The 19,344-nt window shown below is 42.0% G+C and overlaps 1 protein-coding gene across 1 annotated transcript in view; it reads left to right on the top strand.

Annotated features, from left to right (window-relative positions):
- The window catches only part of ntrk2a (neurotrophic tyrosine kinase, receptor, type 2a), a gene marked incomplete at its 5' end in the record, with an annotated part of 75,349 nt that overhangs the window by 8,925 nt on the left and 47,080 nt on the right, over window positions 1-19,344 (top strand). The window contains 6 exons of the mRNA XM_084552065.1: window positions 4,699-4,832; window positions 6,254-6,386; window positions 6,608-6,679; window positions 6,838-7,065; window positions 9,022-9,056; window positions 9,356-9,455. Of these exons, the coding sequence (XP_084408191.1) occupies window positions 4,699-4,832; window positions 6,254-6,386; window positions 6,608-6,679; window positions 6,838-7,065; window positions 9,022-9,056; window positions 9,356-9,455 (702 nt within the window). The remainder of the gene's footprint in view (window positions 1-4,698; window positions 4,833-6,253; window positions 6,387-6,607; window positions 6,680-6,837; window positions 7,066-9,021; window positions 9,057-9,355; window positions 9,456-19,344) is intronic.

Here is a 19,344-nt window from a genome sequence, read left to right as displayed (position 1 = left end):
GTAAACTAGTCACTTTTGTTCACCACAGCTCTTCCTTAAGTTGTACAGTGCAGGATCTTGCTTGTCAAGGTGAAGATGAAGATTCTTTTTCAATTTTTATTACGCTTCAAATTTCTGGACTCCTCCAAAATGCATAAAAGTGAATAAATGTAACCAGCTGTCCAGAGCAAAGGCCCTTTTTTTTTCCATGTGCTGTGTAAATGGCAGCAGATGAATTACCAGACCTCACAACACAGGTGCACTGTCTTCGTGTCTCTTTCTGTTTGCCCGTCTCAGTGTCAGTTCATCTGTTTGGCTGCTACGACTGTCTCTCGGGCTTTTTTGGCCCCCTCCTTTCTTTATTCATGTATTTATTCTTTTCTCCATTGTTTTCTTCGTCTCCTCTTCACGAACTGTCCTCTCCAAAGTTACACATGTGAAATAAAAATGCAGCATGTAGGCTCAAGCAGTAAATGGCAGCACAGACCAACCGAAGAGGCCAGATGGCTCCTATCAGTGTGTGTGGGCAGGAGAAGCTATTCACACGTGTGAATTGTTCTATTGTCAGACAGGAAGACCACTAACTTACAGGTTAGATAACAAACTACTTGAACAAGACACAAGACTTGTAATGCCAGATTAAAACAGCACAGCAGTTAGGAAGCACAACGCACAAAGAAAATGAGCATGATGCAGACCGACAGGAGCAGATTAGGATGGTATTTGCATGGTGTAACCCTAATGTTTTATGAGGTTGTTGTTGAAGCATGTCAAAGTAATGGACGTGACGTTTAATGCTAGATTTGCGTTCCCTGACTTCCATTTAAGGCTACCCTGCAGTCAGTTAGGAGTGAAGTTCTGCTAACAGGAGTATTAAAGAGGGATTAAAATGAACGGCAGCTTCTAACAGTAGAGCAAGGCTGGTGAAAACAATTCAGTAAATCATTTTTATGGGAAAGGGAAGAAAGGAAATGCCAAAACTTTGGAATGGGATGAAAACGCACACTATATCTATACTATTTCTGCACAGTTGAACTCTTGGAATTACGTCCATTACCACCATGCATACCTAAAAATGCACCTACAGTGCAGAGGCAGGAAGTTGTGGGTATTTTATGTAGAGAGGGGAGTAGAAAGAAAATTTCCTCTCTTCGTTTTCCTTTAAGTACCTTTCTCTAACCGTAACCACGTTTTTTAAGCTGTCTAGTCAATTAGTTATTCATTTTTTATGCTTTTTGAATGCCAAATTCTAATTTTCTAATCATCCCCGAGTCCAAGTGACTTGATGGCCAACTTTGAAGAAAGTCCTTCAGGGACAAGAGATATCTTGTTCACACGAACGTTTTGTAGACCTGAAGACACGACGCCTTCAGCTACAGCAGAGGAATAACTCAGTAAAAGAGCAACAGATAGAGGAAAGCCTTCAAATGATCTGATGTGAGAGTCGGAGCACTCCAGGTGTCAATTTGATTGACAGTTATCTCAGACAAGAAATCAGTAATCATTAACAGATGTAAATTCTGCGCCTCCTCCTCCTCCTCCTCCTCCTCCTCCTCTGCATTCTTTTGTGAATGCCTCGTATTGACAGCCTCACTGTGCACTAACACAGAACAATCTAGAGACAGACTCTTGGAAGGCTTTAGTGTTGTGTGACTCTCCAGCACATTTCCTCTCTCTCTCTCTGTTGTGTTTTCTTTTTTCGTCAGAAATATCTATCTCTTGCCCGCTTCTGCCTCTCCTTAGAAATCGCCACATTTCTGTAGGGGGGAGAGGAAGGAGGGTTACATAATGAGTGTGAACATTTCTCTAAACATCAATATGGACGTGCCTATTGTGCCCTATAACAAGCGCTGACAACAATGGCTCCTCCAACAATGATGCTGAAGTGTGCCATGGTGTATTGTGTGGGGGTTTCAGTCCTGAGAACAGGATTAAACTTGAGTTGTGAGCGGTTATTCAGCGCCACATCACCTGGGCCTATCCCCGATGCTGTCCTCGTAATTCACAGCCCATTCATGGAACATGCACCTGGCGAGAGAGAAGGAGAGAAAAGGAGTCAAGGAGGCTCAAGGGCGCGTCTATACTGTGTGCATAGCAAATGTAATATATTCCACACACATTTATTCCTCGAGGTGTGATAGGTGGCGTTTTCACGGTTACAATTTAGCTGACTCCTGTACCTGTAGTCAGTGTTTACAGACAAGAAGCTCCTTTAGTGACCCTGACATTTCAGAAATGCATCTAGACATAAGAGCAAGAGAGGAAATTTGTTAAATGCAAATAAGCCGCTGATGGTGCACCAGAGTCTCACAAAGTAACAATAGTACAACAGGCATACAAGAAGAAAACGCCATTCACTGTCATATAAAATAAAAAATGTTTGATATTGGCCTCGCTGTCTGCAATGAAGGAAGCCGGCATCCAGTTTTATGTCTAGTCAAACTTAAAAGATCTATTGTCCTGGCACTAGTGCATTATTTCCAATTATTTCTCCTGGCAAAGGACACACCATGTCATAGATGTGATTAATGCATGTCCATGCCTACGAAGAAGAACTAGGAGGCAATTAGGACAAGTTTGACCAACTGCACGTGGTCAATGAATGAATAACTGAACAAATGAACTCAATGAATGATGAGATGCTCCTCAGTTTAAAAAAACCCTGTCTCTACATGAAATATAGAGCCACACGGTAGGAAAAAAACCTTCACAGCTGACCTTTCAATCTTTCAGTTCCAATCTAAATGGACACTTTAAACCATGCTGTTACTGTGAGGGTTCCAGATGCGTCCATGCAAAGGACGAGGGGCTTGATGAGCATAAAATACTGTGAGTCATATGTCTTTTCAGCCACCAGATTATACACACCTGTGGCCCACCATCATCCAAAAGTCCAAATGAGACAATGAAATTTGATGGAGTGGAGTTCATCCTTCTTGTAGAGTTTTGAAAACCAGAGAAGCTCTGCCAAGGGACTGTGCAAGTGGCTTCAACATCATTTTTGTTTTTTTCCTCTGAGCTGGTTTGTCTTTCTTATGGTTAATTACGTCACCAGTTTTGTACTGCTGTGTTCATTTTCTTGATGTACTTCAAACAATGGCTCATTTTGGGGTTGGAGTTCACTGAGGTGGAAGGAGGGTTTCTGTCCTTGTCCGGCCACTGTGAGACAGGGAGATGTGTTTTGGATCAATCACAGATGGTGCTTTAGTTTTAGTTTAGTTTATTTCTTACAGGGACCATGTACAAAATGCATTAATCACTCAAAAAGAGAGAAGATACACTGTACCAGATTCAGCAAATAGCTCATTTCAATCTGCAGTCCCAGGGCAGGTAGGATAGAAGTTTAGACAGAAGTATAGACACACAAGGTCTGAAGTCTGCATTGCTGTGATTTGTAGTTACATTTCTGGGGAGGAGCACCTTAGGCTATGGGGTAGGCTACAGAAGACACTAATCCAAATTTCCATTGATAATTCCACTGATAATTGATAATTATAGACAAAGAAAATAAACTTGACTTTGGAAATATAGAAACAAGCGCTTCTGCAGAGTTCAACCAGATCACTCCTGGATCAGTATTGGATCAGGCTGGTCTACATCTGTTAATTACGACAAGATTGTCAATCCCACTTGCTGATGCTGAACACATCCGAGTAGCCAGAGGATCACAATCACATCCAGTGTCATGGGTGGTTTACCAGGGCCGGGAACATGGGGCTAGTTTTCAATGGACTGACAGGTCATGACTGCTGCACCCACATCAAGACCAAGGTGGTTTCCACAGGTTTCATTCTGATTTCTTGGCTTCATTGTTGTGTGTGTGTGTGTTTGTAATGTGACCTGCAGGTGGCTGTAGCAGCAGTAGAAAGCTGATTTACAGAGAGCCTGTTAAGATATGTGGTTGTGATATGGCAGCTGGGCTGCCACCGCTGAAATGACTGGTTTTTACTGCGACTCACGGTGATTGAGTGGGTTGCCGTAGTGATAAGTGGGTTGCCCTGGTGATAAGCATTCTGCCGACGGACAGAAGAGGTTGGAAGGGGGAGGGCGGGGGGGTGGAAAGGGAGAGTAAAGGGTTTGATAAGAAATCCGTCCAGTCTTATCTGCAGGAGCTGTCGCCACTCTTCTCTTCTCTTCTCTTCTCTTCTCTTCTCTTCTCTTCTCTTCTCTTCTCTTCTCGTCTTCACCTACGATCTTCTTGGACAGGGGACAACAGTGGCAAGAGACTCTGATTGAGTCTGATTGGTCACGCTCAGGTCACCTCCTGGTCAGCTCTGCACTCACACACATAGACGGACATACAAACACGCACATGCACGAACACAGTCACCAGTGTCGTTGCTTTGACAGAGGCTTCAGACTGTGTCCAATCAATTTAGTACTTGGGCTGCTGAAGACATGCACTAGTAATCAGTGTAACCATCACTGTGTTTGAACTCTGTCTCTTTGTCTGACTGTTTGATTGGGGTGAGTGTGCTTAAATGAAAGCGAACGAGAGAGAGGGATATTGAATCCGAGGCCTTTCTTTTGTGTGCCTTTCTCCTCTCTCTGTGGTAGTCGGTGTGTGTTTTCCTGCTACGTGCTCTGTGTTTCAACCGAAAGGACAAGAGTTGGCCATGAATCCTAAGTTTGCTTCCTTCCTTTCCCTCCTCTCCTCTCTCCATCTCTACACCCTCCGTTCACCTCATCCTCCTCTCCTTCTTCCCTGATTGTGTGTAGAGGTTCCCAAGGCAACGCTGAGCCCATCCGAAGTGGTTGCAATGGAAGGGGAGAACGTACAGCTGACCTGTATGACCTCCGGTGTGCCCTCACCTCAGCAAATCTGGAACATGGCACTCGTCACCACTTATGAGGTTAGGACACACACAGACACACACTCGGAGTAACACTGAATGTTTTATCGCGCCGCCAAAATGGACATCTGTTGTAGTCAGCTTTTAAACAAAAACATTCGCTGGATGCAGCTTCCCAGATGCCTCACTTTGATGTTAATGAGGCACATGTAAAAATATTGCAGTGTAAGGCAACAAAAAAGCAATATATCCCATCTTCATGAAGCTTAAATTGCTCAGTTTTTGTTTAAACTGTTTTTTTCTAAGAGGTATTGAATCAACTTTATGGTCATGTTTAAGGCTTTACTTTCTTCTGCTGTTGAGGTATTTCTAATATTTACTCCATTCTGACGTAAATGGATTAGAAACGCCAACATCTCACCCCAGTTCAACATGTCAGTGTGGCAGTGTACCTTCGTGGAGGTAGGATTTATTAGTGGTGATACATGTACTTAATAAAGGGGCATTTGGGTTTTGGACTCTCTTAAACCTGAGTGTTATGACCCAGCTCTGCTAGGGGATTGAGGGAAGCAACATTAAACCAGACTGAATTGGTTTTTGTCAAGCTTAATCACTAAAAACAATAAACCTTAACAAACAGAAAGCGCAGTGCCAAGGCTGGATGAAGGGTGTTGCATAAAACAATGAACTCGAACTCATTGAAACAAAAATAAACATATAGAAAGGGCCCTTTCTAAAAATAAAATCTCAAAACCTAACTCCTTATTCAAACTCAAAACACGCCAATAAACAACAGCCAAAACCTAAACGTGTCTATATAAACAATAGCTAGTTAGAGGGAACAAAAAGAGGTTTAAGTGTGAAGTCTAGCTCTTAGACCACAAAACAAAGTGCTTAAATAACAGAGTTATAAATTCTCTTAACTAAATACTTCTAAAGGTATTTTATATAAGTCACAATCATTGGTCACAACACACGTTTCCATGCACCAGCGTTGAGCAAGCTGTCGGGCTCTATTCGAGTCGCAGGGGAATGACGTATGACGTTTATATAGGGCCCCCAACCAATCAAACAACGGTCCATCGAGCGACAGCACAGGAAAATCTGCATACGTGACAACTGACAGAATAAAAAGAACAAGGGCAGAAAGGACAGGGGATATAATGCGACAGAACATTTTTTCACTGTTTTCAGAAATAAACAGAAAACTACAAAAAAAATGTAGTGATCCTTGATTGTGTGGAAACATGTTTGTATTTTGCAGTCAGAGTATGTCCCCCAAAATAAATGACCTACAAAAGATATTTAATCATCAAACATAATCATAGATACTGTTGCCGATTCAGTTTAATTTAAATTACCTGCTGTATAAGGTGCTACCAAAGTGAAGATGTGTGATCATATTAAGCAACGGTTTCATGTTTGTGTTCGAAAAATGAAAGAATCCCGATGCTCACATACGGATGCGTTTTCTCACCCAGATCCAGACATCGGGCCAGATTTCGGTGCTGCGACTGTCCAACCTGTCGTGGATGGACCACGGCAGCAAGATCGGCTGCAAGGCTGAGAACGTAGTAGGAGAGAATGAATCCTCTCTGCTGTTGAACATACGCTGTACGTTTACTCTTTAACAATCCTAATTCAGTGTAGATTAATGTGTCAGAGTGTAGTTGTGTTACTCTTTAAAGCGGAGAATTAAAAGCTTGAGGAGACAATGTTTCTTCTCATCTTTTAATCAGGGTATTTGCATGCCTCACTAGTTTTACTTTTGCCCATATCGTCTTTCTGTCTCACAATGTTCCTCTTGAACTCTCTATTCTCGACAATGTTCTCAGTTCCTCCCAAAATCATAAAGCTGAGTGACGCAATCCCGGACCATCACTGGTGCATCCCCTTCAGCGTGGCAGGTATAAAAGACATCAACATAATTTAGTGATCTTTTCTTGTCTGTGATTTTGAAATTTCACAATTAAAATACTTTCCCTAACTCACAGCATTGAACACATGAGGAAAGAATTATGGCTAATAATACGAAGCCATTTCTGAGTCTCTGTTACCTTTTCAGGAAACCCAGAGCCGAACTTAAGGTGGTATCTGGAGGGTAAGCCGGTGACAGAGGGGCTCTTCATCACTACCAAGATCCATGACTTCACAGACAGAGATTACCATGGCTGCCTGCAGCTGGACAGCCCCACACACCTCAACAATGGCCGCTACACGCTGGTGGCTAATAACACATACGGGACAGACCGGAAGGATGTGGAGGCTCACTTCATGCGCAAACCCTGGGAGGGTGAGGAGTACAGCATTTAATTTTCTGAACTGTGTAACTCACAGTAACTGCGCAGCAGCATATAGCTTACATCGATCAGCCACAACATTAAAACCACTGACAGGAGAAGTGAATAACATTGACCATCTTGTGACAATACAATGTTCTGCTGGGAAACTTTTGCACCTGGCATTCGTGTGGATGTTACTTAGACATGTACTACCCACCTAGACCAGACCAGAGCATGCACCCCCACCCCATAGTAATGACACTCCTTGATGGCAGCAGCCATCCCCAGTAGGATGCAGCCTGACACAGGCACACACACAAAAACGGTTTGTGTTGTTCTTCAAAAAACATGAAGAACAACACAAGGTGTTGACCTGACCTCCAAATTCTCTAGATCCTAAACTGATCAAGGATCTGTGGGATGTACTGGAACAAGACTGATCCACAGAGGACCCAAAGGCCCCCACTATCAACATCCTGTTGCCAGACACCACAGGACACCCTCAGAAGGCCCATGTCCATTCACTGATGAGTCAAAACTGTTGGGGAGATGGTCATAATGTTATGATTGATGTACATTTAAAGATACAGAGCAGAACATCAGCTAATTAGTTATTCAACACAAAACTAATTATCAATTATTTTTTTCAAGGTAAAACTCTCTTCAGCTTCTCAAATATTTACTTCTTTTTTAGACCCAGTCATTCACTGACTGAGAGTATAAACACAAAACACTGCTTCATTATTATGTAATGTGCAGAATCAATGAAAGTTAAACTTTGAGTAGTTTAGATAGATGCTTATAAAATACACTAGCTTGCATTATGTGTGCTGTGTCTATGAATTATCTGATCTAAGGGAACATTTCATTAAATTGGATTCTTTTTTCTTCTCTCAATGTCCAGGAGTAGAGAAGGAACCTTACTATTATGGTGAGCATATTTATTTATTTTTTTTCCAAATGTAATAAGTATCAAATTAACACATCCAGTCTTTGTTCATAGTTTGTTCACGGTGTCAGTGCTTTGAGATCATTGTTTTTATGTTTAACATCATCTTCGTTAGTTGACATAAATTTACATTCTAGAAATCTGTCTCTTTCTCTTTTGTCTCTCAAGTTGCTGAGGGTGCGTTTCATACCTACACATCCTTGCAGCTAGGGATTAGAGTTGATGTGTTGTCTTTTTCCACACTGTGGCCCTGACGTTGTCTGATTATTTTCTGACATTGTGCATGTTGAATACATGTTGTCTGTTGGTTTGTGTATCGTGCTTTGTGTGTGTTGGTTTTGAAGCAAAATCAACACGTAGAGATCAGGCATGATTGACGGCAATATTTGTGAAGTGCATGTCAAAGAATTTACAACTAAAATAAGTTTGTTTTTTTATGTTTGAGACCTAATTTGTCTTTGTCTGTCTCTTTCTCCGACACCTCATCCCTCCTGCAGATCTAACCACAGGTACTGCAAAATACTTTCTTTGTCAACGTTTACTCACCAGCAACACATTTGAATCAACAGACGGCCCGGGTTAAGATGTCACGCTGACGGGTTTCCTTTTATAGCCAGTCACATACATCCCTACAGTGATCATAGCAGGAGATGTGCCGTCAAATTCAATTTGGGAGCACTTGATTGCTGCACAATATATGCAAAAAGCTTGATGCTAATGTCTCGGGTAAAAAAATCAAGAAAAAAAACAATCAAAGGTAAACTTCTCTAAAGCTGATGGAGCCACTAATGTAAGCTTAAACTCTGGCCACATGCACAGACTCTAGTAAGGTAGTATGCAATATCAACTGTCGGTAGTAAGCTGGCTGGATCAACACGCAAACTAGATGCAATCCCTTTTATTACATTACTGTATGTGTCTATGATTGGTCAATAGCTGCCAGTCAAAAAGAGTCCAAAATACTAACCTGGCTCTTCAGCTCTGTTTATTCCTTTCTCTCTCTCTCCTGCATCAACAGAAGGCCCCCCTGATCCTCCTGAGGACAGAGTCGCTGTAAGTCATTTCTCACTGTTTTCCTACAGCTCGGTTTCTTTGCCCCTGTCTGTTGTTTACTGTTTGTGCCCTTTTATTTGTATTACACGTCCAGAAATACCTGAGTTGGATCTAATTTTAATGCCATACGTACTTAAAGAAGCCCAACAAATTGAAGGCTGGGCAGCACTTAAGGAAATGTGCCTTTCTTAGCTGATGACATAAACAGATCCCTTGGACCTTTTGTTGTGGTGTGCTGGATCCGTGTGGTTGACTCGGCACGCTGGTAGATTTATAACTCCTGCTTTCGTGCTTCGTAGGTGTACGTGGTGGTCGGCATCGCCGCTGTAGCCTTCACTGGTTTCCTTCTAATGTTGGTTATCCTCAAGTTCGGAGGAAACTCCAAGTTTGGCATCAAAGGTAAGATGTTTATCTCCAATGGTGGCATCCATTGTTAGTGGGGGGATGGTAATGGTTTTAATTGATGTTGGTGGGTGTTTAAGTAAAACATGTGGGCTACTCAAGTTCAACAGGGATTCATGGATACATGAAGTGCAATCTAAAGACTATCTAAACACAAAAATCAGAATCTTTTTCCATTTCAAACAGATATAAAGCACATGGGCTTAATGGTTATGGTTTACATTACTAGTCCTGTGTTAGACTGGCGAACAGTCCAGGGTGTACCCCGCCTCTCGCCTGATGACAGCTGGGATAGGCTCCAGCCCCCACCGCGACCCTTCTCAGGACAAGCGGATGAATGAATGAATGAACGAGGTTTACATTACTGGAGAGACATTTGACAATTGCAGTGCAGCAGTTATTTCAACTCCAAAAAAATCTGAACGTGAGTCTGAGTCCATGAATTAACAGGCTCTAAAAGTCTCTGAAAACAATTCGAATTTAATTGAAAATGCAGACTATCATGTATCTATGAGCTGATCCTGTTCAGAACGAAGCGTTTCAGTGGGTATCAGTTTTGCTGAAGATTAACACGCATGCAGAGTGAAATCAGCTCTTGTAGTCTGTGTGATGTTTACATAAAACTGCTCAAGTAGCCATTGCTGAAGCTCTGACCATACACACACACACACACACACACACACACACACACACACTCATATTCACCATTCATCTCATTTGCCATCCAGTTTTTGAAGAATCTCTTCTGCAGTGGCTACAAGTATAACTGATTTATCATACTGACTCACTAGAATAGATTTGTCTGCTTTTCTCATTTTGATGCTTGGCCAGTATTTTCTTCTTCCTTCCGAACTAACATTAACATCATTCCATCTGTTCTCGTCTACAATTATAAAAAATAAGCAGGCACGCTTTCATTTTTGATTTTGACGGGCTCATTCATGTTTAGTAGATTTTGTTGTCTAAATCCTAAAATACACAAGCTGGGTGCAGGGACAGTTTTCCGTTTCTTCCTGTCGGCTGGCTTTATTCAGTTTGAAAAGAAAAAAAAAAAAAAAACATAATATATTCACAACAAGCTACCCAAGAATTCAACATCTTGAGGATTTAATTTTTTTCTTGTGCTGTTTAAAACGACAGTTGTTTTTACGTCTCTGCATCATTTGAATCATTAGCATTTGACACCGAGATTAGAAAACCAAAAAAATTAACCCAAATATACAAAGAGATTTGATAAACGTGTGTGTGCATTTATGTGTGTGACTTTGGGCTTGCACTCTCAAAGTGCAGTATTTTGGCAGTGATTGATTTATGGCCCCCCAGAGAGGAGGGATGATAGACAGATGGAGCAGCAGCGTATACATTGTGTGTGTGTGTGTGGGTGTGGGTGTGTGTGTTTATATTTATGGTCTTGTGCATGGTTTCATTCATTTCACAGGAAGAGGGGAATGAGGTTGCGCTGAAGGAAATGAGTTCTCTGATGTCTCTCAGCATCATACTGTGTATATATATATATATATAGTATATATGCGTATAAGTATATATGTGTGCGTATGTGTGTGTGTTTTTTTTCTTTTGGGTCTAAGCATTTTTGCATGTGCATGCACTTCCATTCATGTGTAGGACGTTAGGTCATGTTACAGTTTTTTTCCTTCCGATTGCTCCCCCTGAGTCTTCATCTTTCCACTGTCGACCTTCCCCTCCCCATGCCGTTCCGTTCTCTTCCACATACAGTACGTCCAGATGTATGTGCCCCGCAGCATGTTGACTCTGCGGTGAGCGTGCGGAGAGGTGGTGCCATCAGTACGAATACTATGAGTTAGACAGCGGGTTGGACAGCTGTGAGTAATCCACGGCAAAAGTTTTGCCCACATAACTGCTGCTTGTTTGAATCTTCCGCAATATTTCCAACCAGACCAATGACCAAAGTTCATCATCGCAACAGAAATAAAACCGCAGATGGCATCACACAGCCAGCGCTAATCAAAACCAAACAGCACTTTGTCATGCCAGCGTGGTTTTTCTAAATCTTGAACACGTGCACATGCACACGCCCCCACATGAGCAGAGTCAGCGCTGACGATGATGGCGAACTCGAGATCAGAAAGTGTGAATAGAGCGTGTCGGGGCCTTGTACCATATTGAGCCGGTGTGCAATGAAAAGCACAACCCGCTTCGCTGACCCTGGATAAATCGCTGACCTCTCTCTTTCTGATAGTCGAGTAAAAAGCTGAGGTGGTCTACATTATTAATACTGACTGCATTATTCTGCTCCTCTCTCATCAATAACACATGGACGACATTTGGTACAGGTTTCCTCACACGATCTCCTCAACGCTTCTTTTCACACACGAGATGACTTTATTTAGTGGATATAGTTGTATGTGTTGGCAGATGGAAGTACCTATATAAAGGTTTAATGTAAAATTAACATACTGTTGAAGTAATGAACTCATTTGTCTTGATTTGTAAAACCTACCCACATTTTTAGCTCTGCTTTGGTCTCCTCCAATTCACAAGAAAGCTTTTCTCTGTTCTCATCTGCTAGCTTTGTGTTTGCGTCAGAAAACAGGCGCAGTGGTTGCAAATGGCGCTGAGAGCAGCGTCCGGGGTGATGCAGGACAGTAAAGTTGTGGGCTATAAAGTCTGCAGGTGGACGGCGTACTCTCGTTTAATCAATTGTTAATATCGATGATAGCGGCGGAGATTTCATTTCAAAGTGTGTGAGCATTAAATTGACTCCTTCCTCTTTTTATTTGTCTTACTCATACAGCATAATGCATTGACTTGACTGGAGTGCAGTTCAGCATGTGGTGTCTCTACAGAAGCAGTTGTGAACATCTTGTACCGGGCACTCTAAAGTGAAACACTTAGAACCACCCATATAACGCAACGCCAATACATAAACATGCATAAACCGTGCATATGCACAGATTTGAGTCTAAATAGTCTGTATGCACAGTTTAAGAACTTTTGTGTCATTCATCAATAATTTCATAGTTGTAGAGTGTCTTCATTCACACTATTCTGTCAGTATGCAGGTCAACTTGCAGGTTATACTATGAAATAATAATAATCCTGAATAAGGAATTTATGTCAGTAAAACACAGACTCATTTAATAATTAGTAAATGATTACACTTATTAAATATGATATGCACATTTATTTCTGTCATTAATTTGTGAAAAAGTGGATGATATGTTGAAGAGTCTCTAATATAATTCTGCTTTGGGAGCAACTCCGAGATGATGATCTTGGTAGCAAAGGTCCACTGTGATCTTGGTTTATGGGCTCTGTTTCCTGGCTATTATTATTAAAATATCAGACTGCACCCTGACAGAGTTTGAAGGATGGCTCCATGCATGTCTGTTTTTCTTTACATTTTCCTGGTCTCCTCCCTTGAGTGTAATAACTTCCGTGGCAGCAGACAGTAGCTTTGTATGTCGTCCATTTTCAGATTAAACTTTTTTTTTTTGCTCCTGCAGATATAGCATTAATTGCACTGACGGTCTTCTGTGCTTGTCTGGACAAGTGCACACTTTAAAATAATGAATCTATTTTGCTGCACCTCTGCAGAAGACATGCTTTTTTCTTTTTGCTGCTCTTTTGTGCTATTTTCTTTCGTTTCTCTCTTTAGTTAGCTTCTCTGCCTCTCTTGTCTTAGTGTAAAGTTACATGTCCAATTGAGGTGACTTGTGGTTTTGCACATGGCACTTGGATTGGAGCGTTTCCTTATGGTAATTGCGAAGTACTTGGCATGCATGTCTTTTTAAATTCAAATGCTATTCATCAACATTTGCAGGTGGTAAGAGCAGAATTGTCTGTCTTCACGAATCTCACAAAGGATTTTCTTTAGTTCAGTTTATAGAAGACAAATAGGGCAACCTTCATGCAAGAGGTCCACCGAGTCGAGCGGAAGCGTGACATTGTTTCTGGATAATCGCTGTGCTTTCAGACACAAAGTGAAGCCGGCAAGATCCGAAACAACACCGCTTATTAGCTGCTTAAAGGTTACCATTGTAGAGACACTGAACAGTGAAATTTTTCTCAACCTTTAGGTTTCCATGGTACTTGTCAGTATCATTTAAGATCCGGCCAGCTCCCAAATAAGACTAAACCTATGTGATCAATACAACACTGGAGAGAAAGCCTGGTGAGACTAATTCTGTAGTCTGCCACAATGTCTTGAGTCTGGGCCCAGAATACCACACTAAAGGCTGCACTGAACAAAATTTAAAAGATGAGTCGCTTTTGCTACAAATTGTCTCATAAGGAGTCCAATCAGTTGCTTAAACTGAAGGAGTGTATTGGAGCTTGTCTAGTATCAGAGATGAATGAAGAGCATGGACAAGTGAAAGATGTTAAGTTTTACAGGCAGTCTTACTGAAGTTACAAACACAAAATATATGCAATGTTGCAAGGATGAAAACCCATAGAAAACCCCTGAGATGTAAGGGAGGCTTAAAGGGTCAACTGAAATCCTAACAGGTTCCACACAATTACACATAAAGATCCTTCCAAATGAAATGAAGAGATCAAACAGTGCAGCGCAGAATGGGAAGGACATAGCAGCACCTATGTGCGTCCGTGCCCTTGGAGCGCCTGTAGGGAGGTAAACGTCAACATAAACCTGAGTTCTGATGGCGGAACAAGAAGAAATGTCAAGACAGGAAAAAAAAAAAAAAAGCGAGTGGTTTGAGAGGGAAGCAGTTAATGTGAAGTGGCTGAAGTGAGAGACAGATGGAGGAGAAAACGAATGCTAAAATTGACATTTGACAAGAAGTCAGAGTGAGAAAAACAGTTATGAAGCCAGTGGGGGAGTGAGGAGGAGAGACAGATTGAAAGGAAGAGATGAGGAAAAAGATGGAGAAAATGGAGGGGCAAAAGTTTGAGTAGATATTTTTTTTTTAGAGGAAGGCCAAAATGAGGAGGAAGAACTGAAAGAAAGGAAGAGATTAAAGGAGAAGGTCTTCTCATGTCCACTTATCAATGATTCATCATTAGAGCAGGTTTCGGTTTTCTCCTGGTTTGGTTGAGTTGCACGCCTCCATCTTTCTTTCTCTTCCTCTCTCCCCCTCTCTCCCTCTCACACACACACACAGCTCCTCACTTCCGATCGATCGATATGACACCTTCAAGGTCAGCAGAGCTTCATTCTGGCCCAAGGCATTAGCGAGCATGCTCAGTAAACCCACCACCACCACCACCACCACCTCCTTCTCCTCATCTTCTTCCTCCACTTCCTCCAGCGTTTGGCTCCAACTCTTGGGGTTTTTAATGAACACAGCTCACCCGAAAACAAAACTTGTGAAAAGGCAGCAAGATCTCAGTAAAATGTGGAGACACTGAAAAGTAAAATGAAACATTATTTTTGCACTTTTGCTAAACAGAGAAATAGAGTTTAGAGGTCTATATCTGTGCATAGTATATGCTAATGTTGGCATGCTAACACGCTCACAGCAGTGCAATACTAGCATGATTATTCAGAGCAGATACGTGTATCTAGATAACATGCCAGCAAGTTAATAATTGCACATTAGCAATACATGTGAAGTATAGTCAGGATTTGTAGGAATGTCTTTAGATTTGGAAGAATTTGGACATAAACCAAAACACTGAATAAACCCTCTGGACGACTTCAAACAGAAACACAAAAAAGCCATAAATGTTTGAGAAATCATCACTTGGGAACAAAATGTTTATAGTATATTTCTTGGCAGACATTATGACCACCATCTTAATATCCTAATAATGTGTAGGTCTCCCTTGTGCCTCTAAAACAGATTCATTGGAGAATGGGCAGGGGCCTTCTGAGGGTGTCCTGTGCCAAGAATATTGTTATATTCTTGGGGGGGCCTTTGGGTCCTGTGGGTGGAGGGGAGGGGCCTCTGTGGATCAGGCTTGTTACAGTGCATCCCACAGATACTTGATCAGTTTGGGATCTAGCGAATTTGGAGGCCAGGTCAACACCTTGTGCTGTTTTTCATGCTTTTTGTGTTGCTCCTAAACCGTTTTTGTGTGTGTGCCTGTGTCAGGCTGCATCCTGCTGGGGATGGCTGCTGCCATCAAGGAGTGTCATTGCTATGGGTTGGGGGAGCCTGGTCTGGTCTAGGTGGGTGCTACATGTCTAAGTAACATCCACACGAATACCAGGTCCAAAAGTTTCCCAGCAGAACACTGAATTATCACAAGATGGTCAATGTTATTTACTTCTCCTGTCAGAGTCTTGATGTCATTGAAAACTTCCGCCTAATAGAAATTATTAGCAGTGATCGTTGTCACACTTAAAACTTGACCATAGCCGCCTGTAGTTCCTCACAGGATGATGATCCACAACTCTGGGGATCAGCAACATTGAAGCTTGACTAGATTGACTGTTGCGTGATCTCACAAATTTTGCATATATCAATAAAAAATGTCAGAATCATGTTGTCACTAGAAGGAAATTCAGGCGATCACCAAAGCTACTGAGAATCCATGTGATATTTCAGTCTGGACCAAAGTGTGCCAGAAGGATTGACATTATCATCCCTAGAGATGTTCCATTAGCATCAAAAGCACAATAAACCCATTGGTCAGTTTGCTATTCACACCTGCATCCAAATCTTTTTAAAAAAAAACACACACGACCTGGTCCTAAAAGACATCTTTGAGCTCACTCCACTCTGCTATTTCAGTTGGTGTGTGCCTGTGTATGCGTACGTAAGCCTTACCAGCAGACAACAACAAGGCCTGTGTCTTTTCCAACATTCATAAGGTCAGCTGGTGAGGAGGTTTGAATGATGCCTGCCAGGGTGAAGCTGTCTTTCCTCACTCAGACGTTTCCTTAGCAACTGTAACAACTTGTTTGCAGATCAGTGGGTTATTTGAGGTAAACGGCCTAAAGGTCTCACTACTCTGAGTCACAGAAGGGCTGCATTGAAACTATAGATACTTGAGCTGCCGTGCAATTATTGTCCACCTGCAAAGCTTTGTGCAAAACAAGCGGTGGTAACAGAAATGGGAATAAGCAGGTGTCTTTCTTTTTATATAAGTTGGCTTGACCTTGAATGTGGAATGACAAAAAATATATAATTACTTTGCAAATCTGTTTCTAATTTTACAGTCAGTTTAAACTGTATCATCTGAGTCCTTAAAGAAAACGATTGTCTTCAACGCCCTAGAAGAAACAGATTTTTGAATTAAAAAAAAAAGACAAATTTACAAACTAGGAGAACTTCGACCCTGTGAATTCTGTCGTGCCTCCTGCTCACTACATGCTGGAAAAGCTTTTAGCCCCATTTAAGCACATAGTGCATGGATAAATGAATAGGAAAGAAGGCCACTGCCTCCTTTGTGCTGGTTTGTTGTTTCATTGTGTGTCCTGGACCAAGCTTTGAGGGAACAGTTTTTGTTTGTTTGCAGATTTAAATGTTGAGAGCTGGAGGAAGAGAAGCCTAACTGCCTACGGCAGATCCTGAGGGCAGTGACTGTTTGAAGTGCTCCGAAAACGGAAACTGCTCTTCTCCAAAGTGAAACGTTGCCTGAAGAAGTTGCCTGTTTGTGGCTATTCAGTCTGATCACGCTGCTCTTTATGAGTGACTCCTCTAACAGTTTATTAGATACAGAGCTGTGGTCAGCAATAACAAATCTATAGTTTGACAGTTTACAAAATGGAAAATATGATCATCTTTTTGAATCTTGGAAACATCATAACTCATTGTGTAACACTAAACAGGGAAACAAGCACTGCAATAGACTGGCGACCTGTCCAGGGTGTACCCCGCCTCTCGCCTGATGATAGCTGGGATAGGCTCCAGCCCCCCGCGGCCCTTCACAGGACAAGCGGTTACAGAAAATGAATGAATAAACAGGAAAACGTTATTTCTCAACAGATTGATGACAAGTGCTCTTTTGGTTCAGTCTTTAACCGTCTTGAACCTCACGGGAAAAACACATCACTCACTCCGCTGATGCTATTTACGGTCAAACTGGAAAGATTTGGCAGCTATTTTGAAACACCCCACATTTGCAGTAATTGGCTTTCTGAATGAACCGAAAACACAGTGTGAATAGCCAGTAACAAGCTCTAATCATCATGTGTGCAACTTCCTGCGATTTAATTTACTGTATCCGTGTGTGAAATCAGTGAGAACAATTACACGCTTAGTGGTCTGTTTTGAAAAGGGCAAGTGTTGAGGGTCAGAGTCGCTGAGCTTCCAAGACGTCGCCATCCATTGATGTCTTTCTTATCAGCTCTGTTAGGGAGTCCATTGTCCTGCTGTACATCATTTCCCGTCTTGCATTGGTCAGCCTGACCTTTGCGAACAGTCGGAGCAGTGAAAAATTAGATTGCTTAAACTGGGAGTGCAGTGTGGGAACGGGCACATAAATGGACTTTAAATGGTGATACAAAGAAACCAGGGGATCATGAAGCTTACACAGCACAAATTCATCTGCATATTTAAAACATGCCATTGTTTTCAAAGATGGAGAGTCTGTGACACGAGGCTTTCTGGCGGCAGCTGCAATTTATTAGTGCACTCACTCACTCAGTCATTTTTTTCCCTTAAAGTTATTTTCATATGTTTGTTTGCCCCTGAGGATAGATCAAGCTAGAAAAAAACGGCGTTACTGACATGTAATCACTACATATAGATCACCAGAGTTTTCCTTTTTGTTCAAGTGACATCCTCTTGGCAACGCAGCACATGCAACCACTGTTTCCACTAATGTGATCCACTATACCACCGAGGAAATGAGTCATCTGTAAGAAGAAAAATATCATAGCGTGGATGATTTTTTTCCTGCAGGTTCTGCCTTTCTATTATGAGCAACCAGAAAGAGCGTTTTTGTCTGCGACACATGTAAAGCTAGGCTCTGATACAGTTCTGATGATAAATCAAACAAATTATTTGGAAATTTCTACAGTGCAGTCATGAATTACAACGGGATAAATCAAAGTTTCTCTTAATTTTTGAGTTTAAAGGCAGCAGACGTGACTCACCAGACGTGAGGCCGAGCCATGTGAACTCACATCTCCATTCGGCGTTTGCTCATGCCGACATATTTACTGCGCAAACATGTACAGCTCGTCAGTGTGATATTTTTGCTCAGACACTCTGACAGTGTGTTGCTGTTCAAGGTCCTGCTGGCCGCTTAGGAAATGTCATCGCTGCCAGAGAATCTGTGCATGTTGCGTGCGTCAGTGTGGCTTTTTCTCTGCAGTACAGTGAATATGCATGATATAGGTTCTATGTTAATGAGACTTTAGCCATCAGTCAACACTTGGTCCGACTGCATTAAGGCAAATACTCAAGAAGCCAGGAGACACAGAGACATACACACACAGAGAAATCCCCCCACCCCTCCACCGTTTTCTTGAATATGTATGAGAGTTGGCAAAGACACGTGCCAATATCATTTACTGTGTCTGGCTGCGTTTGTCTTGTATATTTGTGTAGCGTTTTCTGTGCAACAAGAACAGAGACAAAGAAGGGAAGAGCGAGAGAGGGACAGAGCAGCAGTACTGAGCAATTGGGAACTGCACTATAACAGATAGCGGTTTATTGATGGGCCAATTGATCGTTTGCCTGTCCAAACTAAGCCAGGATGCCTCTGTCTTCTTGGCCCTGCTTTCCCATTACTGACTCGTGCTAAGGTCAGCAGCTCTGCTTAGAAGTGTGTTTGTGTGTCTGTGTGTGTGTGTGGAGGGAAGATGGGTGCACAAGTGTGTGAGCGATATATACACCAATCAGGCATAACATTATGACCATCTGCCTAATATTGTGTAGGTCTCCCTTGTGCCTCCAACACAGTTGTGACTCATCAGCGTGGATGGACATGGGCCTTCTGAGGGTGTCCTGTGGTGTCTGTGTTGTTAGTGGGGGCCTTTGGGTCCTATGGG

The sequence above is a fragment of the Chelon labrosus genome, assembly GCF_963514085.1.
Source record: "Chelon labrosus genome assembly, chromosome: 9".
NCBI lineage: Eukaryota > Metazoa > Chordata > Actinopteri > Mugiliformes > Mugilidae > Chelon > Chelon labrosus.
Note: the sequence above shows the minus strand (reverse complement) of the source record. Positions and strands in the feature narration are given on the sequence as shown.